Here is a 24,205-nt window from a genome sequence, read left to right on the forward strand (position 1 = left end):
GATATAAGAGTTCTTAGTGCCTCACAGCTGAATACCTCAGGCTAAGAGGCATTGAGAAGTCAATTTCCTGAGTGGCAATCTGAAAGGTTTTGGAAGAAACTGGCAGTTTTTAGGCCTTGAAGGTGAGGCCTGTGCCATTGCTGCAGTGCTTTCACACCAGCCCACCCCTGTTGCTCCCCCTGCCCTCAGTAACTTTTTGAGAAAGGAGAGTGGAGTAGAGTCAGGAGGCTTGTCTGGTAGTAGGGATTGCTAATCCCACATTAAGCAATTTACAAGCTATGCCTGAAATTCTGGAGAATTCAGGACCAGTTTCCGATTGCTCACCACTTCCCAAAATGTTGAAGCTTGTTTACGAACTCCTCCATGTGGGACTTTTGGAGTGATCTCTGTCAAATATTCAGCTGCTTCACAAATCATTAAATGAGTGATCCAGGTTATAGGCTGTGGCAGAAAGTATTTGTGACCTAGAAACAAATCCTGCCTTACCCATGTAAGTAGCTTTAACATACCAAAAATATATTATTTGCTTCTTACAACAGAGCAACTTTGTTTGCATACTGTTAACTGGGTAAGAATATGTTCCGTCTTTGTAATTCCAGAAACATAAAAGTAAATTAAAACCATGTTCCCTCTCTGCATTCTTTCTATTTTTTGTTATTCTTGCATCATCGCCTCCTCTTCCTTCTTTATGGTGGTTATGTGGCGAATTAACTGGGAATTTATACTTTTTGGAGAGGCTAGGCATGATACTGGGCTGTACCCAGCTAGGTTTTACTTTGAGTAGTAGACCCATTGAAATGAACAGACTTAAGTTAATCTCATCCATTAATTTCTGTGGGTTCACTCTGAGTATACCAAACATTAGATATAACCCATTTTCACCATTGGATTGGAATTGTTCTCACATCATGAGAAAATGTCAAGCCATGAGATGAAACAGGGCCAGAAGATGGTGAGTAGTGTGACATTCATTACAATGCCTAGTGTAGCATTAGGCATTTCAGCAATAATAAATACAATATTGGAGATGTTTGCCAGCTCAGTGTGTCATGTCACCATCATTTTAGACATGGCGAAGTCTAAATTCTTGCACCATGCTTGCTGTGAATCATTAGAACTGCAACCGTTTCTTAGCAGATTTGTCAGTGAAGGCTTTAGTTTATTGACTGGGAATCCTTAAAAGTTAAGGACATGTTTGTTTTTTTAGGCTATTTTGGTGTACAGTAGGGCCCACTTTACGGCGTTCCATTTTCCGGCGTTCAGCTGATGCGGCGGCTTTCAATTAGGGGAAATTCCCCATTTTAAAGCCGATTTTGCGCTTTTGCGGCATTTTCGCTCGATGCAACCCATTATAGTCAATGGGTTCCGCTTTATGGCGATTTCTGCTTTACGGTGGGGGCCTACTGTATTGGGGTAACAAGAAAAGAAAGTTGTTCTTTTAAAAAATCCTATCTTTACATTTATGTCCTGTCTTTCTTCCTCATGGCACCAAAAGTGGTGTACATGGGATTTCCAGGTCTAGGTATTGACCAGATCTGGAACCCCACCTTAGCTTAAACAACAACACTGCATCATGTACCTTCACTTAATTTTAGATAGCCTTTCTATCAAATCTTGTGGTAGAATTTGTTTGTTCAATTGTAAGTTATCTTCCACTTCCTTCAATGGCAGTGTTCACATGTCATCATCAGCTATAAACCATGGCTTACTGTGCATGAGTGAATCATGCCTGCTCCATTCCTCCTGGCTTGCACTGGGAGGAAACAAACCATGGTCCCTGACTGAGTGTTATGTCCAAACCAGATATCATGGTTTATTTCACACCAAACAAACCATGATCTGTAGCCAAGGTTTGTTCTTGGCCTACTGATTTGTGGTTTGTAAGAGTGAAACAAATTATGATCCCTAATTCTGATATAACGCTAAGTCAGGGATTGTGTTTGGTTTCCTTTCTGTGTTAGTTAGATCGGTGTGTCCATGATATAGCATTAACTATGATTTACTGTAATGTGTAAACTGGCCAGTATCTTAAAAAGCCACCTATGCTGACATCTTTGGATATAAGCAAATGTATTTAATTTTAATCTATTATTTAACAGTACATGATTAGTTGACTAAACATTCTTTAATCCATGGACAGCCTTACTAGTAATCTAAGACTTGATTCCAGGTGAGATTAGTTGGTGCAAACCAGGAAGACCATGTGTTCTGCAAGTGTCAAAAATCCTTTCTGTTTGCTTGCACAATCAGCACCTTCCTTTGGCCCCAGTTACGCATTCCCTGGTAGCAGAGCTTCTGCTTTGGTTCCCTTGTGCAGATTTATCTTTTTCAGGGAGAAGTGAATGCGGAAGGTCTGATGGATCAATCTCTGCAGCTGTTTCCTCATGTGTCAAGCATCTTCTTTTCTTGCCCCTTTTTGAATGAGCCAAGAGCAGACATCCTGGAAGCAATTTACAAGAAGAACATGGCAGTTGTAAGGGAGCAGTCAAGAAGGAATTATGTAGAGCAGGTGTGAGAAATTTTTGACCCCCCCAAGTGTGGGGAACCTTTGCCTTCCAGATATTGCTGAACTACAGCTGGCATCATCCCTGGCCAAAGGTTCCCCACAACAGTGGGAGAAGGCTGCTGCTCTCTTGGTCTGACTGTGGGCTTCCCAGAGGTGCTGTGGGGAAACAAGATGTTGGACTACGTGGACCTTTAGTCTGATCCAGCAGGGCTCTCCTTAAGTTCTTAGTTGTGGTTAGGGGCAGGTATTCTTGGAGAATAAAAGCAACACCGTTTCTCATTAGTTGTCCTAGAGCCATTTCTGATTAAGATAAGAGAGATGATTTTCCCAGGATGTTTGCCAATTGTCAATGCATAGCTTTTCAAAGAGGGTGTTCACTGTGGGATAATTTGACAGAGGCCAGGAATTAAATGTTTTTGAGTGGATGTACCTCCAGTTATTTGGTTTTGAGGAATGAGAGCCTTATTGTAGCAGGATAACAGTAAATTGCAACTGATCTCCATTTTCCTCTGAAATTGTGAATGGAGGAGCTAAGCAGACATAAGTGTGTTCAGTGATTTCCTGTCATCCTCCTATAGCAGGTCAGTTGGTTCCCTATTTTTTTTTTCTCTGAGAGCTCCAAGCAGCCATTTTGTGAGTTTGCAGGTTTATACACAGCATAGGCCTCTGCCTTAGCTCAGCAGAGGTAGATTGTGTTTGGTGTTTTAAAAATATATGTGAAATAGAAATAGTTTCGTGGTCCTATTTCTTAGCAGAGATATAAATGCAAGCAGCGGGATGAGAATCAACCAGTCCACCCTTTCCCTCAGACACAAATAATTACAGACACAATCTTCTTAAGTAAAAGATAAAGAATGTTTACTCACGACCTTTCATATGTTCAGGAAACATAGGCTCTATCTTAGATGAAATAAAAGGGGTCTCAGTCCATAATAACGGTCATCTTGGAGAGGAGTATGTGCATGCTTCACTCTCCTCAGACTTAATGGAAAATATGCAAAAACTACCAGACAAAGGAGGAGGAAGAGAAGCCAGGTAACCCCACACTTTAGGAAGTTACATCACTGGTAAACAGGTACATGGGATATTTCCCAAATATCCCTTAAAGGGAACATGCAAGTTTGCTTATTCTAACAGATTGCATGTGTAAGGATTGGAATGTAATACCTGTCATAGCACTTATTGTCTAGTGCATTTTAGCCTGTTGGGCTGGGAGATGCATTTGCCTAAGTTCTTGGAGAGCTGCTACCTCAATAGTACAAAACTAGATGGATCAGGATAGCCATGTGCTGTCAGATGTTGTTGGACTACAGCTCCCATCATTGCTGACCATTGGCCTCACTAGAGAGGCTGTTGAGAGTTCAAGTCCAACAACATCTGGACTACCCTGATTGACTGCTATGACTGATGGACTGTCACTCTGATTTCAGGTGCTTTCACAAATGACATTAAGAATTTCTTTAACCAGAAAGTAGAACAGAGTGTTTAAAAAACATAATTCAATGCATGTTCTCTAGCCATCATAGAATGAGATATTATGGCTAAATTAACTCATTACGTAAGAACCAAAGGGAACAGACAAAAGCTGGAATAGTTTCAGAATTAACTGGAACCTATTTATTGAATACTGCAAAGACAAGTTTTATTATTCTGAACTTAAAAATATATCAGTATAAAAATTATGAAAATGGGGATAAAAGTGTATGTTCTAGAAGTGCAATGAATGCTTTTGTTATTTATGTAATAGAATGTGATTTATTTATTTATTTATTACATTTATATACTGCCCATAGCCGAAGCTCTCTGGGCAGTTTACAGCAATTTATGATATTAAAACAAACATGCAAATAATTACAGATGTAGGGAATGAGAAACATGATTTAATTTGAGAACTTGGTCTCTGTAAGATGGTTTGTAGGGTTTTTTCTCCACATACAGATAAAGTTGACACTTCTGAAACACGTGTACCATACCGTTCAGCATCTCTTGGAAGTTTTAAGACTACGTAAGAGAGTCTTTGCAAGCTCTGGGCCTTGCAAAAAAAAGAAAAGAAAGGTAAACTAAAAACCTCCTGCCCTTTGTAATAATCAACAGAACTATTTTTGTCCCTTGCACTGGGGCTCCTTGGGTTTCATTGAGGATGCCTACAAGAGCAAGTCCTTCAATCCTGGACTTCATAATGCTGTCTTCTCCCTTTGTCAGAAAGATAAGGAAGTGTTGAGTCCGGTGCCATAGTGGCGTGAGAAAGGGCCAGCTAACAACCCCAGAAGATAGAGAACTTCTTTAGTCCCATGCTTGCGCTGACAGGACAGATTTGACACAGGCAAAATTTGGAGATAAAGGAAACAGGGGTGGGAGTTGTGGGGTGTCACTGTTAATACCCCTGTATGTTAGGCAGATGGAGTCAAGCTGATGCGCATTTGCATGCAAACACCAGAGAATGGCAGTTGTACTCTGTGCCTCAGAATCCATAGGCCTCAGAAGTCACAAACTGATTTAAATGCAGGCATTAATAATTAATTAATTGTTTGTGGCCTGCTGACAAGATCTGGGACAATCCTGGAAGTCATGAAGTCACAGTTTTTCCTGTGACATTTCTGGCCAAGGCGTGACGTATAAGATTCCATATGAGCATAACTACTATTGAGACTACTACAGACAAGGTATTTCCATAGAAATACATGTAAACAATATATATATAAAAAATAATTTCAGTGAAATGGCCTTCCTTTTTGCCATTGTCTTGCCACAACCACTCCTGCTATAGCTATGCTTATTGGGAGTAAACTGGATCAAGTTTTGCATGTGGAAGGTCCTAGCTTCAATCTCCTGGCTCTCCAGATAGCACTGGAAATGTTCCCTGTCTGAAACTCTGGAGAGCTGCTGCCGGTCATTGTGGACAATACTGAGCTACATGAAATAATGGTCTGAGTCTGCGTAAGGCAACTTGCTATGTTTTGGCAATCGGACAATACACTGAAGAGGGATCTTATCTGGTTATTCTAGGTGATTAGGAGGTGATAAGAGGGTTCACTTTTTGGTGCTAGACTACATAATTGCAGTAGGAGGATAAGGAGGTTTGTATGAGTATGCAAGGGGCTCAGAATGCCAAGTGTATACAGTAGGGCCCCACTCATACGGCAGGTTCCGTTCCAGGCCCCTGCCGAAAAGCGAAAACTGCCAGAAAGTGGGGCCCTACTCAGTTGTAGCGCGGGAGCTCTCCACGCTCCAGCTGATAGCAATCAGCTCTAGCGTGTGAGCTCCCTGCCCTACAGCTGACAGGGATCTGCTGGAGTGTGTGAGCTCCTTGCGCTCCAGCTGATTGTGTGCTCCAGCTGATCAGGTGGAGTGTGGGGAGCTCCAGCTGCCGCACTGCAGCTGACAGCGATTAGCTGGAGCACGTGAGCTCCTTGCTCCAGCTGAGCACGGGGAGAGCTTGCACGCTCCAGCTGGAGCATGGGGAGCTCGCGCACTCCAGCTCATTGCCCCGCTGGTGCCGCCGTATTAGCAGAACGCCGACAAGCGGGGCCCTACTGTACTTGATAGGGTCACATGCTTTGTGATCAACTCATTCAACTGTTCTGGGCCACACTTGCCTATGAGAAGGAGCCAGTGTGTCTTGCAAAAGAGAAGATCAGCATGCTGCTGCAGTTTAGTGGTCCTTCCACAATTTAAGGTTGCTGAAGCGGCAGAGCAGTGAGAGCTCTAGTTGAAAACTAATTTTAACAAGGGGCATATTTTGAACTGAAGTGGCAGCAATATGAGCTCTGTCCAGTAATTTGCTCTCTGACACAGACAAAAAGCTTTTTAAACCTCATTCTATCCTCAGAAACAGAGGCTTTGGCAGAGCCCTTCCCTCATTATTCAACTTGATTTCTTGCTCCAGGACACAGGCAGATGGCTCTGTAACCCTGTTTCCCTAGTATGAAGAGTAGTAGTGGCTCTGTGAGACTTCATCCCTTATGCACGTCAGTTGCTTGGTTGGCTTGGGGAAGGGATGAGTGGCTCAGGTGCACAAGGGAAGAACTCTGTGGTTTAGAAATTGGTAGCCCAGTCCTGTGCTATTGCTGTCCGAGTGGCCTGTATGTCAGGGCTAACACTAGAGAGGTAGTCAGACACTTACACACTCCCAACAGCAAAGTACATCTGCAGAAATGAAAGATTGCATAGCAGCACCAATGGTTGCTGTGCAAACTCTCCCCAACAATTGTTGGGGAAAGGCCATAGCTCAGTGGTAGAGCATCTGCCTTTCCTGCAGAAGGTCCCAGGTTCAATCCTTGGTATCTCCAGGTAGGGCTGGGCGAGAACCTTCCCTGAAACCCTGGAGAGCTGCTGCTAGTCAGTGTAGTCAGTACTAAGCTAGATGGACCAATGGTCTGAGTTATTATAAGGCAGCTTCCTATGTTCCTAGTGTTGGGTTGGGACTTTTTGGTTTGAAAGAAGGTTGTGGATAACAGAGAACATCACAGACATTTGTAGCTGTTGAGGGAGCTTTTTTCCTTTTCTTTCAATGCTAGAACTTGGGGTTACCCAATGAAGCTGGCAAGTAGTATATTTAGGACAGATAAAAGGGAGTACTTCCTAACAGAACACTAACCCTGTGGATTCACTGCCACAAGATTGTGTAGGGGTTCCTATGACAGTAGCCAACTGCTGACATAATGTTAGAGTGGCTAGATGCAAAAGAGAACAGGGCTTCTGCACCTTTGGCAAGCTACACCTGCTGAAATCCCCCCTTCTGCAAAATTCTTCTATACATACCTGTTCTCTGAGCACCATGGATTGTGACATGTTAGTTACTACAACACATGTTACTCAGTACTATTTTGCCTCTGAACGCAGATGTTTCATTCAGGTGTCAAGGTTTAGTTCAGCTTTCCCCAACCAAGTGCTCCCCAGAAGTTTTGAACTCCCAACTTGCATTGGTACCCACCCAGAACAGCCACATTGGTTTGGATTGTTGGCAGTTGTCCAAAACATCTGGAGGGCACCAGCTTGGAGAAGGCTGCTCTATATGAACTATATATGTCCTAGCCTTTGGTAGGCTTATCCTCTATTGCTGTGTATCTTCAAAAGAGGAAACTTCACTTCAAAAGAGGAAACTTCACAAAAATGAGGGAATTGGTAAAAACAAAGCTGAAAAACAAAGTCCAGAGGGTCACATCACTCAAAAATGCTTGGAAGTTGTTTCAAAACGCTATATTAGAAGCTCAACTGGAGTGCATACCGCAGATCAGAAAAGGTACCGCCAGGGCCAAGAAGATGCCAGCATGGTTAACGAGCAAAGTCAAGGAAGCTCTTAGAGGCAAAAAGTCTTCCTTCAGAAAATGGAAGTCTTGTCCAAATGAAGAAAATAAAAAAGAACACAAACTCTGGCAAAAGAAATGCAAGAAGACAATAAGGGATGCTAAAAAAGAATTTGAGGAGCACATTGCTAAGAACATAAAAACCAACAACAAAAAATTCTATAAATACATTCAAAGCAGGAGACCATGTAGGGAGGCGATTGGACCCTTGGATGATAAGGGAGTCAAAGGTGTACTAAAGAACGATAAGGAGATTGCAGAGAAGCTAAATGAATTTGCATCTGTCTTCACAGTGGAAGATATAGGGCAGATCCCTGAACCTGAACTAACATTTGTAGGAAGGGATTCTGAGGAACTGAGACAAATAGTGGTAATGAGAGAGGAAGTTCTAGGCTTAATGGACAATATAAAAACTGACAAATCACCAGGCCCGGATGGCATCCACCCGATAGTTCTCAAAGAACTGAAATGGGAAATTGCTGATCTGCTAACTAAAATATGTAACTTGTCCCTCGGGTCCTTCTTCGTGCCTGGGGGCTGGAAAGTGGCAAATGTAACGCCAATATTCAAAAAGGGATCCAGAGGGGATCCTGGAAATTACAGGCCAGTTAGCTTAACTTCTGTCCCTGGAAAACTGGTAGAAAGTCTGATTAAAGTTATATGAACTAAGCACATAGAAGAACAAGCCTTGTTGAAGCAGAGCCAGTATGGCTTCTGCAAGGGAAAGTCCTGTCTCAGTAACCTATTAGAATTCTTTGAGAGTGTCAACAAGCATATAGATAGAGGTGATCCAGTGGACATAGTGTACTTAGACTTTCAAAAAGCGTTTGACAGGGTACCTCACCAAAGACTTCTGAGGAAGCTTAGCAGTCATGGAATAAGAGGAGAGGTCCTCTTGTGGATAAGGAATTGGTTAAGAAGCAGAAAGCAGAGAGTAGGAATAAACAGACAGTTCTCCCAATGGAGGGCTGTAGAAAGTGGAGTCCCTCAAGGATCAGTTTTGGGACCTGTACTTTTCAGCTTGTTCATTAATGACCTAGAATTAGGAGTGAGCAGTGAAGTGGCCAAGTTTGCTGACGACACTAAATTGTTCAGGGTTGTTAAAACAAAAAGGGATTGCAGAGAGCTCCAAAAAGACCTCTCCAAACTGAGTGAATGGGCGGAAAAATGGCAAATGCAATTCAATATAAACAAGTGTAAAATTATGCATATTGGAGCAAAAAATCTGAATTTCACATATACGCTCATGGGGTCTGAACTGGCGGTGACCGACCAGGAGAGAGACCTCGGGGTTGTAGTGGACAGCACGCTGAAAATGTCGACCCAGTGTGCACCAGCTGTGAAAAAGGCAAATTCCATGCTAGCGATAATTAGGAAAGGTATTGAAAATAAAACAGCCGATATCATAATGCCGTTGTATAAATCTATGGTGCGGCCGCATTTGGAATACTGTGTACAGTTCTGGTCGCCTCATCTCAAAAAGGATATTATAGAGTTGGAAAAGGTTCAGAAGAGGGCAACCAGAATGATCAAGGGGATGGAGCGACTCCCTTACGAGGAAAGGTTGCAGCATTTGGGGCTTTTTAGTTTAGAGAAAAGGCGGGTCAGAGGAGACATGATAGAAGTGTATAAAATTATGCATGGCATTGAGAAAGTGGATAGAGAAAAGTTCTTCTCCCTCTCTCATAATACTAGAACTCGTAGACATTCAAAGAAGCTGAATGTTGGAAGATTCAGGACAGACAAAAGGAAGTACTTCTTTACTCAGTGCATAGTTAAACTATGGAATTTGCTCCCACAAGATGCAGTAATGGCCACCAGCTTGGACGGCTTTAAAAGAAGATTAGACAAATTCATGGAGGACAGGGCTATCAATGGCTACTAGCCATGATGGCTGTGCTGTGCCACCCTAGTCAGAGGCAGCATGCTTCTGAAAACCAGTTGCCGGAAGCCTCAGGAGGGGAGAGTGTTCTTGCACTCGGGTCCTGCTTGCGGGCTTCCCCCAGGCACCTGGTTGGCCACTGTGAGAACAGGATGCTGGACTAGATGGGCCACTGGCCTGATCCAGCAGGCTCTTCTTATGTTCTTTATGTTCTTACTGTTCTGCAGTGCAGTGGGATTTAGGAATTCTATTCATGATAAATGAGGATAATGTGGGGATTTGATTGTGTTAGATGTATGAGGCTTACATAAAAGTCATATCTAACAATGCTATCCAGTGCCCTGACTTCGGTAATCAAAACTATATAAACAGCCATTAAAAGCACATCTTGGTCCAAGGCACATTTTTGGTGCAGTGTGTACTGTGTTGTACAGAAAAAAAAAGAGCAAAAGTACACTTCTTGTTCCTCTGTATCAAACTTGAGCATGTTTTCTCAGGTTCTCAGGCAGCACGTAGGGCACCTGATCATAAAGCTGAGGCATGAGAGGCATGCTTTGTCCTGACAAAAGACAAACAAATTAATAAATAGAGTAAGAGGGTGTGAAGCAACCTGTAGCTCAGAGCACAATGACAAATTGTCACAGCAGTGTGCTGCTTCACAATTTCAGATCTGTTTCTTTGCTAGCATTTTGACAGTGCTTGTGTCATTTCTGCTGGCACCAAAGGTCTATAATTGAATCGAAGCAACTTGATTGGAAAAATGAACAGTTGGCATTTAGGGACAGGTGTAATGCATGCATTGCTTCCTCCAAGTCTTCTGTTGCTGTCTGCTCAGTAGCAAGAATCCAACCCTCGTCTTGCTGCATTGGCTATGGCTAGGATTGGTTATCACAGTTTTTGAAATTTTATGGGGCAGTAAAGGATGGCTGACTTTTGTCTTAATTGCTGTTGAAATGTGTGCTAAGCAGATACTGCTTAATTAGGGTTGGCTTCCCTTAATTGTGTTTGGGCTGGTCCGCATACAGCACTAAACCATGGTGTATTGCAACACGCATAAGTTGCAACTACAATCTCTTGTCTGTAAGTAACGACAAACCAGATTTCATGGAAAGTGCAACGAAATGCTTCAGAAGTCCTTCCAGCAGCACAGGAGGAGGAGGAGCGGATTGTGTGGGTCTGAGGCTATACTGCAAATAGCACTTGCGGGAGGGCAGTGTTTGGTGAGAGACTGCCACAAGTCCTGATCTGATTGGGAGCCCACATAGTTGCTTCGCCCTCAAAATAAAAGTTTAAACATGTCATAAACTGGTGCCTTCCAAATGTTGTTGGACCGCAACTTCCATAACCCCTGACCATTGGCCATGCTGGCATCTGGATAGCACTAGATTGGGGAGGCTGCAATAAACCATCACATGATGTTAATGGCTCTGATTTAAGCATCAATGGAAATGTTCTATGATATGTATAATCACCATGGGCAAACATAATAGAATCTTCTGCTGCTTCCTGCCCCTGAACTTCATAGTTTGCTTGTTCTCCCAGCTCTCAGTCTATCTAGACTTTCTTACTTCCATAGTTGTGGCCTTCCCAGTTTTATTTGTCTTTGGGTTCCAGCCAAATCAATTAAAGGGCATATATTTATGGGCAAAAGAACAGCTACTTTTAAAGTGGTTTTCTAAGGTTAAAAATTCTTGTCTAATGCAGCCCTTTGGGGTGTACCACAAGCTTGTCACATGAAATAAATTAGCTCATTTATTAGCTTCTTCAAGAAATAAAGTGACTTGTTAATGATGCCCACCCCAGTTGTGATTAAGTGGTTGATAGAGGGGGCTCTTTATACATGCACAACCACTTGTGACTGATGGGCAAGGTCACTTCATGACCCCTCCCTTGGGCTGTAAGCTATCCTACTTAATTAGCCCTTAATGTAAAGCTACTCAAGGGAACTGATTTGTTTTCTGTGCTTTCTTTGGAAGCTAGTCTTAGGGCTGGTAGCACCTGGGAGAGGTGGAGAACATCAGATGAGCTCTGCTGGATCAGACCAAAGGCCCATCTAGTGCAGCATTCTGTTCCCACACTGGCTAACCAGATGCCCATATGGGAAGCCCATGAACAGGTCATGAATGCATGTAATGTAGACACTGAGAGGAATAAAATGCATAGTTTAATATAGCGCTGTCAGTAGTATCGCCAGGAACAGAATGTAGGAAGTTAGCCTTTGTCCAAGACCCTCACGGGAGGATCTTGTACTGAGTATGCATTTGAATCTAGGTCTTTTTGTAGTTTTTGTGTGTTTTCTTTTGCTAATTGAGAGTCAGTGTGGTGTAGTGGTTAGACAGGGTTCAAATCCTCAGGAAAATAACATACGTCCCCTCCCCCTAATGCAACCAAATACAGGGTAATGAGTTTCTGTTTTGTTACATGCCTGAGCATTGCCTCACACTTAAGAGGATCTTTTTCTGACCTGTGGTGATGATATTAATATCTTCTCCTCTGATTCTTCCTAATTCCAGGTCCACAGAGCAAGTTGTCCAGGTGCCAGCCTAATGAGCACAGCTGCCTGGGCACTGACCTTTGCATCCCCATGACCAAGCTGTGCAATGGCAAACGTGACTGTGTGGATGGTTCAGATGAAGGGCCTCACTGCCAAGGTAAGCTGTCATCCAGCTTTGCCTGCTTTACTGTGCATAAGCTGTTGCTAGTGAGGGAGCGCTGGGTGCAAGTGAAGATCAGTGTCATCCAGGTTTTAGCCTAAAGGCACATGAGGTCACCACCTTGCTGAAGCTAAGTAGGTTTGGGTCTGGTCAGTGCCTGGATGGGTGAGAGCCACCTATATGTTGTCTTGGATTCCATGAAGGAAAAGAGGTGGGATATATATGGGTAGAACCTACTAATTGTGGTGCTAAATCTTGAATTGCTGAATTGCCATGTTGCAGCAAAGGGACTGTTGCAAACTTGGCTATATTAAGAAGGGAATGTTGAATAAGAATTGTGGCTGTTAGCAGAATAGCTACTAATTTCAGAAGCATAGTGAACAGGAACTAGATATATTAACAGATGTACAGTTAAAGAGAAGGGTGGGTATAGTTTTCAATCAGTGCATTGCACTTAATTTTTAAAATTATTACTACAGAGCGAAGCTATTCTTCTACAAACTGCAAAACAATATAGCGTTAATGATTTATATTAGTGTGTTACATCTAACTGATACTTCCTTTATTTATAGTCATTATGATATAAAATTCTAGTAAATGAAAAACAACCCACAGCAATTAGCTTTCAAGTTACATGCTGGAAGTTCATGTTATTGGGCTACCTCATCTTTTTATGCATGTGTGCAATTCTCCCTCCTTGCTGCCTTGGGATTCCAGGCCCAAGTTTGCAATAGAAATATGGGCCTGGAGCCGTAGCTGCAAAGAAAGAGGCTGGAGGGATGGGATGGGTCAGAAAGCTTGTGGGAGAATAATGTCAAGCAGGGGGAAGGTTAAATATCTCCCCTCTCTGCTTCTCCACTGCAAATTACATCTTTCTGACATCATGTTGTGGAGGAGAAACATCAGCTGGGATTTAAAAAAAACAAGATACCTGGCAGTTTTGACAGATTTCCAAGTTAATGTACTGGCTTTGTGGTGACTGCAGCCAATGTGTCTTATGATTGGGGTTGTGACCTTTTTCTTTCCTTTTTTTTTTTTAATAATGATATGTTTATTAGAAACTTTTGTTGTTTTAATAAAACACAAATGCAACTAAAGAGGGTGTAAAAGGAAAGAAAGACAAACAATAAGGAGCAAGCTGAGGCTATAAAAAACTAGGGGAATACAAGCTGGAGATGGTCAGTAAAAGTTGCACGTAATTGAGGGTTCAGGTATCTTCAGATAATTCTCTCTCTGTGTGTGCATGTATGCGTGCGTGTAAGTAAAGGGATGTATTAGTTGATTGATCTGTGCCTGCAAGAGCAATATAGGTGGTTGGGACTTGAGATTTTTGAAGACATGCTGAGAAGAGCGGATGGAAGAGCTATGAGAATTATTTGAATTCTAAAAAAATAAGGGTGCTTCCAGGTTGCTATCTTGGGGTGGGTTTCAATCACATATGAACAAAATATGGTTGTACAATTATACCTGATTAGGAAGTCACGTGCAACAAAACTGCTTCCCTAAAAGATCAGACTTTTTGTCATATGAAAAGTGACTGGAAAATGCACTGGAAAGGGCAGCATAGTATTTGCTTTCACACAATGTTGTCTAACCTCCCCTCAAACAATTCAGAATAAATGGCCACTAAACAAATACCCACTATCGTCTAACTTCCATGCAAACAAATCAGGTTGAATACTCAATGAACAGGTCAGTTGGAAGCACCCTAAGTCTGCCATGGCAAAAACCCTAGGAAGTTTGAAGTGAATGTGCCCAAATGCCTTTTGTAGGGGGAAGGGATGATTGTTAGTTTTTTAATTTAACAATTTAATCCTAAGAAGAGTTAGATGGTGAATGTGGACATGTTCCTGCTAGAAATAAGAGATGGATATTTAGCAGACAGATTTATCCTGCTAACTTCTGCAGCCCGACTCTGTGCATGCTTACTCGAAAGGAAGCCTTCCTGAGTTGAATGGGGCTTAGGTCCCAAATAGGATTGTACATAAGAACATAAGAAGAGCTTCCTGAATCAGGCCAAATGGCCCATCTAGTCCAGCATCCTGTTTGCACAGTGGCCAGCCAGATGCCCATGGGAGCAAGCAGGACCCGATTGCAAGAGCACTACTGCCTCCTGTGGTTTCTGGCAACTGGTTTTCAGAAGCATATTTTTTCTGATTATGGTTACAAAACACAACCATCATTCCTGATAGCCATTGATAGCCTTATCCACCATGAATTTGTTGAATCTTCTATGTTAAAGCCATCCGTACTGGTGGCCATTACTGCCTCTTATGGAAGTGAATTCCATAGTTCATCTATGCACTGCATGAAGAAATACTTTCTTTTGTCTGCCCTGAATCTTCCAACATTCAGCTTCATTGAATGTCCATGAGTTCTAGTGTTATAAGAGAGGGAGAAAAACTATCCACTCATTTCATGCCATGCATAATTTTATACACTTCTGTCATGTCACCTCTGACTCTCCTTTTCGCTAAACTTAAAAGCCCCCAGTACTGCAACCTTTCCTCAGTGGGGAGTCGCTCCATCCCCTTGATCATTCTGGTTGCCCTTTTCTGAACCTTTTCCAACTCCACAATATCCTTTGAGGTGAGGCGACCAGAACTATACACAGTATTCCAAATGCAGCTGCACCATAGATTTATACAATGGCATTATTTTATCAGCAGTTTTATTTTCAATACCTTTCCTAATGATCCCTAGCATGGAACTTGCCTTTTTCACAGCTGCCGCACACTGGGTTGACATCTTCATCGAGCTATTCACTATGACCCCAAGATCTCATTCATGGTTAGACACCGCCAGTTCCAATTCCATGAGCGTATATGTGAGATTAAGATTTTTCCAATATGCATAAATTTATACTTGTCTGCATTTCATTGCATTGCCATTTTCCCACCCATTCACTCAGTTTAGAGAGGTACTTTTGGAGCTCTTGTCAATCCTTTTTCGTTTTAGTATTGTCAGCAAATTTGGCCATCTCACTGCTCACCCCTAATTCTAGGTCATTTATGAACAAGTTAAAAAGCACAGGTCCCAATATCAATCCTTGGGATACTCCACTTTCTAAATCCCTCATTTGGAAAAACTGTCCATTTATTCCTACTCTGCTTTCTGTTTCCTAGCCAATATCTGATCCACAAGAGGACCTCTCCTCTTATTCCATGACTGCTAAGCTTACTCAGGAATCTTTGTTGAGGTACCTTATCAAAAGCTTTTTGAAAGTCCAAATACACTATGTCAACTGGATCACCTCTATCTATATGCTCGTTTACACTCTCAAAGAATTCTAATAGGTGAGTGAGAAAGGACTTTCCATTGCAGAAGCCATGCTGGTTCTGCTTCAGCAAGGCTTGTTCTTGTATATGCTTGGTTAATTTATATTTAATAATACTTTCTGCCAATTTTCTTGGGACAGACAGTGAGCTAACCGGCCTGTAATTTCTGGAATCCCCCCCCCCGGATCCCTTTTTAAAGATTTCCATTACATTGGCCGCTTTCCAGTCCTCAGGTATGGAGGTAGAGCTGAGGAATACGTTGCATATTTTTGTTAGATCAGCAATTTCATATTTCAGTTTTTTAAGAACTCTCAGGTGGATGCCATCTGGACCTGACAATCTTGTCAGTTTTATTTTGTCTGGTAAGCCTAGAACTTTATCTCTTGTCACCAATATTTGTGTCAGTTCTTTAGACTCCCTTCCTGCAAAAGTTAGTATAGGCTCAGGCATCTTCCCACCTTTGACTCTGTTATCATTCAAGGGTCCAGTTACCTCCCTAGACAGTCTCTTGCTTTGAATGTATTTAAATATTTTGTTGTTGTTGGTTTTTATGTTTTTTGTGCTCCCCAAATTATTTTTTAGCATTCCTTATTGTCTTCTTGCATTTCTTCTGCCAGTGTTTGTGTTCCGTTTTATATTCCTTATTTGGACAAGACCTCCATTTTTTGAAGGAAGCTTTCTTGCCTCTAATAGCTTCTTTGACTCTGCTTGTTAACCACACTGGCATCCTCTTGGCCCTGGTGTTGTTGTTGTTATGTGCCTCCAAGTCGACTGCGACTTATGGCGACGCTATGAATCAGCAACTTCCGCATGAACCACCCTATTCATATCTTGTAAGTTCAGGTCTGTGGCTTCCTTTATGGAATCAATCCATCTCTTGTTTGGCCTTCCTCTTTTTCTACTCCCTGCTGTTTTTCCCAGCATTGTTATCTCTTCTAATGAATCATGTCTTCTCATTATGTGTCCAAAGTCTGATAACCTCAGTTTCATCATTTTAGCTTCTAGTGATAGTTCTGGTTTAATTTGTTCAAACACCCAATTATTTGTCTATTTCACAGTCCATGGTATCCGCAAAGCTCTCCTCCAACACCACATTTCAAATGAGTTGATTTTTCTCTTATCTGCTTTTTTCACTGTCCAACTTTCACATCCATACATAGAGATTGGGAATACCATGGTCTGAACGATCCTGACTTTGGTGTTCAGTGATACATCTTTGCATTTGAGGACCTTTTCTAGTTCTCTCACAGCTGCCCTCCCCAGTCCTAGCCTTCTTCTGATTTCTTGACTATTGTCTCTATTTTGGTTAATGACTGTGCCGAGGTATTGATAAACCTTGACAAGTTCAATGTCCTCATTGTCAACTGTAAAGTTACATAAATCTGTTGTCATTACATTAGTCTTCTTGACATTCAGCTGTAGTCCTGCTTTTATGCTTTCCTCTTTAACTTTCATCAGCATTCGTTTCAATTCATCACTGGTTTCTGCTAGTGGTATGGTATTGTCTGCATATCTTAAATTATTGATATTTCTCCGTCCAATTTTCACACCTCGTTCATCTTGGTCCAATCCTGCTTTCCGTATGATATGTTCTGCGTATAGATTAAACAAATAGGGTGATAAAATACACCCCTGTCTCACACCGTTTCCGATGGGGAACCACTCAGTTTCTCCATATTCTGTCTTTACAGTAGCCTCTTGTCCAGAGTATAGGTTGCGCATCAGGACAATGAGATGCTGTGGCACCCTCATTTCTTTTAAAGCATTCCATAGTTTTTCATGATCTACACAGTCAAAGGCTTTGCTGTAATCTATTAAAGCACAGGATGATTTCCTTCTGAAATTCCTTGGTCCGTTCCATTATCTAACGTATGTTTGTAATGTGATCTCTGGTGCCTCTTCCCTTTCTAAATCCAGCTTGGACATCTGGCATTTCTCGCTCCATATATGGTAAGAGCCTTTGTTGTAGAATCTTGAGCATTACTTTACTTGCATGGGATATTAAGGCAATAGTTTGATAATTATTGCATTCCCTGGGATCCCCTTTCTTTGGAAGTGGGATATATATTGAACGCTTCCAGTCTGTGGGCCGTTGTTTAGTTTTCCATATTTCTTGACAGATTTTAGTCAATATTTGGACAGATTCAGTCTCAGTAGCTTGTAGCAACTCTATTGGTATGCCATCTACTCCTGGTGGTTTGTTTCTTCCAAGTATTTTAAGAGCAGCTTTCACCTCGCATTCTAAAATTTCTGGTTCTTCATCATATGGTTCCTCCGTGAATGAATCTGTCATCCTGTCATCTCTTTTATAGAGTTCTTCAGTGTATTGCTTCCATTTCTCTAATCTTTTGGAACAGGGCTCTTGTTCTACCCTTTTTGTTGTCCTCTTCTATTTCTATCCAGTAACTATTGTAATAGTAATAGTTCTCTTTGTCCCTATGTACTAGTCGCTGTATTGTTGCATTTAGGATTCTGACCGTGTTTCCATCTTCTTTTGCTTTTGCTTTCCTTCTCTCTTTAACCATTTGAAGAGTTTCTTCAGTCATCCATTGGGGTCTTTCTCTCTTTTTAACTAGAGGTATTGTCTTTTTGCATTCTTCCCTGATAACATATCTGACTTCATTCCATAGTTCTTCTGGTTCTCTGTCAACTAAGTTTAAAGCTTCAAACCTGTTCCTTATTTGATCTTTATATTATTCTGGGATGTTATTTAAATTGTATTTTGGCATTATGATTGCTTTGTTGCTCTTCTTTAGCTTTACTCTGATTTTCAATATCACCAGTTCATGATCTGTACTGCAGTCTGCTCCTGGTCTTGTTTTCGCAGAAAGTGTGGAACTTCTCCATCTTCTGCTACCAATTATATAATCATTTGATTCCTATATTGACCATTTGGTGATGTCCACGTGTACAGTCGTCTTTTCAGTTGCTCAAAAAATGTGTTCTCGAGAAACAAATTACTGGCTTCACAGAATTCAGTAAGTCTTTCTCCTGCTTCATTTCTGTCTCCTAGTCCCCATTTCCACACAATTCCTAGTTCTTCGCTGTTCCCTACTTTTGCATTCCAATCCCCCATGTTTATCAGCACATCTTGTTTTGGTGTGTGATCAATTTCTTCCTGTACTTCTGCGTAAAATCTCTCCAATTCCTCTTCTTCTGCGTTTGCTGTTGGAGCGTAGACTTGGATGATGGTTATGTTGATAGGTTTCCCATTTAATCTCATTGATATCACTCGCTCAGACCTTGAGTTGTAGCTCCTAATTTCTTTTGCTACATCTCTTCTCACTATTAAAGCAACCTCGTTTTTTCTTAATTTCTCATTTCCTGCATAAAATATTTTGTAGTTGCCTGATTGAAAATATCCCATTCCCGTCCATTTTAGTTCACTCACACCAAGTATTGTAATGTTGATGTGTTCCATTTCTTGCTTGACAATTTCTAACTTTCCGTGCTTCATGCCTGTCACATTTCATGTTCCTATTGTGTGCGTCGTACAACTCCAGACTCTCCTTTTGCATCTGTGCGCGTCAACCTCTGGGCTTCCTTTCAGCTTTGACCCAGCTACGTCATTAGTCACAGCGTTACTCGTACTTGTCCTTTGTTCTTCCCCAGTAGCTCAGTGAATGCCTTCTGACCTGCGGGTCTCATCTTCCAGCACTATCTCGTGTTGCATTTTGGATTCTCTGTTCATAGGGTTTTCGTGGTAAGAGATATTCAGAGGTGGTTTACCATTGCCTTCCTCTGAGTTTGGATGCATCTTAGTCTGGTGTTTCAGGTTTGATCATTCCAGGTGCCCCTGCTAGGAGTCTAGCCTCTTGGTCTAGACTCCTGATGGCATTGCTCTTAGCTTCTTCAACACTCTCAAACCCCCTTACCTCGTTAAGGTGTGCATCCTAGAGGTGGCCTCCTGGTGTTACCTTTCCTGAAATGCAGTATATACTCCGGTTGAGGTTCTATTATTATGTTTTTAAACAGCTCCCAAGCATTTTGTAGTGAATTGACCCTCTGGACTTTGTTTTTCAACTTTCTTTTTACCAATCCCCTAATTTTGGGGAAGTTTTCTTTTTTAAAGGGTCCTTATTGGATTTTCTTGGCAATTGGCCATTTACTTGTATGTTTAATGTAATAGCACTATGATCACTCTTCCCAATTTGTTTGACAACGCTTATATCTCACACCAGTTCCTGGGTGCCCCTTAAGATTAAGACCAGGGTCGCTGTCCCTCTGGTCGTTCCATGACCAACTGTTCTAGGGCACAGTCATTTATGGTATCTAGAAATTTTGCTCCTTTGTCATGAGTGGAACACATATGTAGGCTTGCACTGTCAAAAAGTGGCTTGCATTAACACAGCGCGGGCACAGCTCAGAGAAACAAGGGTTGAAAAGAAAAAGGTGAGGGAGAAAGCCACTTGTTTCTGTTTCCCTGCAGGCTGCTAAATAGCCACATTGTCCTCTGGAGGTTTTAAGGCTCTTGGGAGGTTTCATTCTGGTGCAGATAAAACAGGCTTGTTTCTTTTTTAACCCTGCTCTGTAATCCTATTGGAAAACTTGCTCCTTTAGCAGATTTGAATATCTGAGCATTTAAGTGGTTGTCACATGAGCAGATTACTCACCTGCAGGCATCTGTCCTGAAGTGAACTTGCAAGCAGAGCCCTCCGCTTTGAGGTGCTTTGGAGTGGGATGCCAGGGCAGCAGTTTCTGGCATGCTTGTGGCAAAAGCCTCAGCCCTGCTATGTAGTCTTCCACCTTGATGTTCTACTTTTGGCCAGAGTACTTGCATTCCTCTGTATTATATCTCTCTGGCTTACCCCCACGCAACACTAGAGCAGCCTTTCCCAACCTTTGGGTCCCCGAACGTTGCTGGACTACAGTTCCCATAATTTCTGACCATTGCCCATTCTGGCTGGAGCTGTTGGGAGTTGGAATGCAACAACACCTGGGGACCCAAAGGTTTTAGTGCCAGGTTTCTAAGAAGCTAATAACCTGTGTTTCCATGGGCAGGGAAAGAAGGGAACCTCTGCTCCTCCATGGCTACCATGGAAATCCACACTGTTAGCCTCTTTGCAAGCTACTTCAAAAAAAATGTCAACCGGGCTGGCAGAGGAGGAATGGAGCAATGTGCCCCTCTTCTGTCAGCCTCCTCTGTGTTTCCATGCTGGCCACCGAAGAAGGGGCTTCCCTCTCTTCCTGTGCAGCCAACACAAAAACATAACTGGCTAGCAGGGGAGGTAGGTAGGGATTGTTCTGTCAGCCCTGCTGCATTTCTGGGACCTTCTGCATGCAAAGCAGATGCTCTGCCACTGAGCTATAGCCTTTCCCCCATTAGAGAAGCCTAGAGTATGCTTCTCATGGAGGTGGAGCCCAGTTGTTTGTTGGCCAGACATAAACATTCTGCACAAGCAATGCAAATAAGTGGCAGATAAGATGCATACCCTGCAGTGCAAATGTACTCTGAAGAATCACACTAGGTGTCTACAATAAGATTCAGAAACTCCAGGTCTTAACCATTATTGCCTGTCTCTTGAAAACGGCACTTTTATAAACTGCTTCTTTAATAATTGTTCTATTTTTAACATACTCAGCAAATCAGTCTACAGAGATAAACTATGTAGCCCTAGTGTTTTTGTGTGTGTTTTTAAATTAGAGTTTAGGAGAATTAGACATGCATTCTATAATATAATTGATTAACAAACCTTGCTTCTTGAAACCCTTAACAGGTTGTCACTCATCTAACCTTGACACTAACCATTGTCATGGTTTGGTTCACAGTGTGTGAATTACTGTAATACAGCCTATTGGCAATGGGGAAGTTTGAGGAGTTTGAGGAGAAAATATATGTTATTGTCAATAAGCCATATCAGAAAAATGGAATCTCTGGAAAGTAGCACTATGACAACACTGAAAGGGCAGCCTTTCTGTGTCTGATTAGGCTAAATGCAGGTTCACTATCGCCCTGCAACCACAGGTTTCTTGTTTAGCTGAAATGGTACATGGGGAGCCAGTTTGAATTATCACGTCTCAACATGCTGAGATGTGGACAAGCCGTCTGCCTGCTCATGCAGCCCCTTTACTCCTCCCTTCACATGGCCCTCAGTTTAAACCAGGAAGTCTCTAATTAACCATAGTTTCCATTTTTGTCTGAATTAGGAAACTTTGATTACCAACTTTGAAACAAGGCATGCTGAGACGTGATTGTCTTAACCAGCCTGGCTGGCTGTTTGAGGGCTTTAGCAGGTTTAAGCCGTAGTCTGTCAAGTGAAGCAGCAACTAAAGAAAACCTCATTATCCTTTCTTCACCCCACAGTTCCTAGGCAAGGTTGTGTGTATTTTGTGATTCACAGAATTTCAGTTTTCTTCTGTTAAAATAAAGAACAAGCTTCTAGTCCTTATGGATGTCAACCTTTTCTTGGAAGTGTCTGGACAATACCTGCTGAAATCTTGGAAACCATATCAATGGCTGATTAAGACTTTTAGTGCTTGAGGGCAGGCCTTCAATGACATTTTCCCTCCCCATGATTAACAAAATCAGAATAAATTATGCCAAATGGCAAAATGTGGCAAAACACAATTTAAACAGAACAAAATAAATTAGGTAAATCTATTGCATAATTTGTGTAGGTGCTAAATCCATCTTTCCATGTCATGGAATTTGAATTGCCTAGATGTAGAATGTTCATTAATTTTGTGTGGAATTTTCAAGCCCTGATCAAGGCTTCCTGGAAATTACCTTGGAGGAATGAAAATTTTCATATGATCAGAAAAGGGACAGGGCCCTCTTTTAAAAGACAGAAGAAGGGAGACTGGGTTAGCTTCATGACTTAGCATTTCATTTAGACATGAAAGAAGGTAGTCTAGCAGGCAAAGCGTAGTTTAATATTTAAGGAATGCAAGAAGGCCTATGTAATATCTCTTCTGCTAGGTTCTAGAGAGCAGCAAGATGTGGATTCTTTAAGGCTGGTCCTCTTAAATGCTACATAGCATTGTGAGGTGCCTGTTATGTGCAACAGTGGACTTCCTGTGTTTTCTGGAGGTGTAGTGTTTTGAAATAAGGGAAGTTCTTTTAAAACAAGGAATGTCTTGCAGCTCTCAGAGAAGCACCCTTCTTTGCTTGTACCACAGCCTCTATTTTTGGAAGCATTTCTTCTTTGAGCGTTTCAGGCAATGGAATTGTAGAGCAGTGGTAACACTTTTGTGGCTGCCAACAGAAACCTGCCACAGCCTCTTGCCCCAGGGCAGAGCTGCAAAAAGAAAGATGTTTGTGCTTGGCCTATTACATTATCCTAGACTTGCCTGATACTGGATGTCCACATTATTTTAAAGCATATGAGGTTTCATAGCAGGGTGGACAACATTTGGCCCTCCAGATGCTGCTGAACTACAACTTCCATCAGCCGTAGCAAACATAGCTTATGATCAGGGATAATGGGGATTGTAATTGAGCAAAATCTGGAGGGCCAAAGGTTCTACCCACACGTTTCATAGTGCTTCTGCAAGAGATTGGGCTAAATGCTGACTTCTTGCTCTTAGGGATGTTGTTTGAGGCCTGTGGCTCTCAAAGTGAAAAGTGGGGTTAGCTGCCAGAGAAACTCAAGGCTACTTCCAGGTCTCCTTCAAGATTATATATTGATTGTGCCCGGAATCTTACTACCAACCAATGTGCTCTCAGTGGTTGGGTATCTGTTCATTCATCCATTTCCTCCCCCAAAGTTTTATTCTGACCTCTTAAAATGGAGGAGCATATAATCCAGCTTCCAGCGTTTCAGAAAAGTTTGACAATTACTTTGTTTGCTGGGAGAAGCCCATTGTGACAGATTCTGTGTATATAAACATGATGCTTTACTATGGTTTTCCCCCCTGAATTGTGGTTAACCATTAATAACTACATTATGTAAATCTATGGTTTGAGATGTGGGATTGCAAACCATGGTTTGCATTTATCCATGGTTATATATAAGGCATTCTATCTATTCCAAGCAGTATCTCTATAACTCCACTTAGAAAGTGACAATAAGGTCTCAGTGGTGTCTACCTTTTCATGACTTCAAGGCAGTAGGGCTTAGCTCAATAAGTTAAACTATGATTTCCTATTCTGTTTGGAGAGCTTAATTAACTAGGGTTAAAACAGCAAAACAGGATTATGGTTAATCATGGTTAAACAGTGGCTGTTTTCATATAAAAATCATGTGGATGAGCCGAAAGTGTCAGGTTGGCTTGTTCCCACTTCTCCTCCTCCTCAGTTGGGAGGAAGAGTACTGCAAAGTTAAGTCTCACTTTTATTGAATCCTGTAGTATTATGTTCGAAGAAACTCTGGTTAGTTTAATAAGCCAACCTCATAACCTGAGGTTTGCAGTTGGTTTCTAATGAACTTACAAGAGTTATTTTTTTACACCAGGATGCCTGGTTTGAATGTAATGTTGGGCTGCAGTTCAGTGAAAGTGAAACTCAACTCTGCCCAAGTTCTCTTTCTGATCGTTTGGGAGGAAGGGGGAGGGAATATTCAAGCCAATAGTTTAGTGGTTCGGGCAAATGTAGTCACTATGTCTCCACCAGGCCAGCATCCTCTGCTCTAGGTTTGTGG

The 24,205-nt window shown here is 41.9% G+C and overlaps 1 protein-coding gene and 1 non-coding gene across 7 annotated transcripts in view; both read left to right on the top strand.

Moving 5' to 3' along the window:
- LRP1 (LDL receptor related protein 1) overlaps positions 1-24,205 on the top strand; it is a 448,332-nt gene that overhangs the window by 143,710 nt on the left and 280,417 nt on the right. For all 6 annotated transcript variants that reach the window (XM_061614615.1, XM_061614609.1, XM_061614610.1 and 3 more), the window contains one exon: positions 12,208-12,345. In XM_061614615.1, coding sequence (XP_061470599.1) covers positions 12,208-12,345 — 138 coding nt within the window. The remainder of the gene's footprint in view (positions 1-12,207; positions 12,346-24,205) is intronic.
- Positions 6,727-6,795, top strand: TRNAE-UUC (transfer RNA glutamic acid (anticodon UUC)). The gene has a single exon. It is a non-coding gene; the product is annotated as a tRNA-Glu (tRNA).

This window comes from Rhineura floridana, chromosome 3, assembly GCF_030035675.1.
Source record: "Rhineura floridana isolate rRhiFlo1 chromosome 3, rRhiFlo1.hap2, whole genome shotgun sequence".
In the NCBI taxonomy this organism is placed as follows: Eukaryota; Metazoa; Chordata; class Lepidosauria; order Squamata; family Rhineuridae; genus Rhineura; species Rhineura floridana.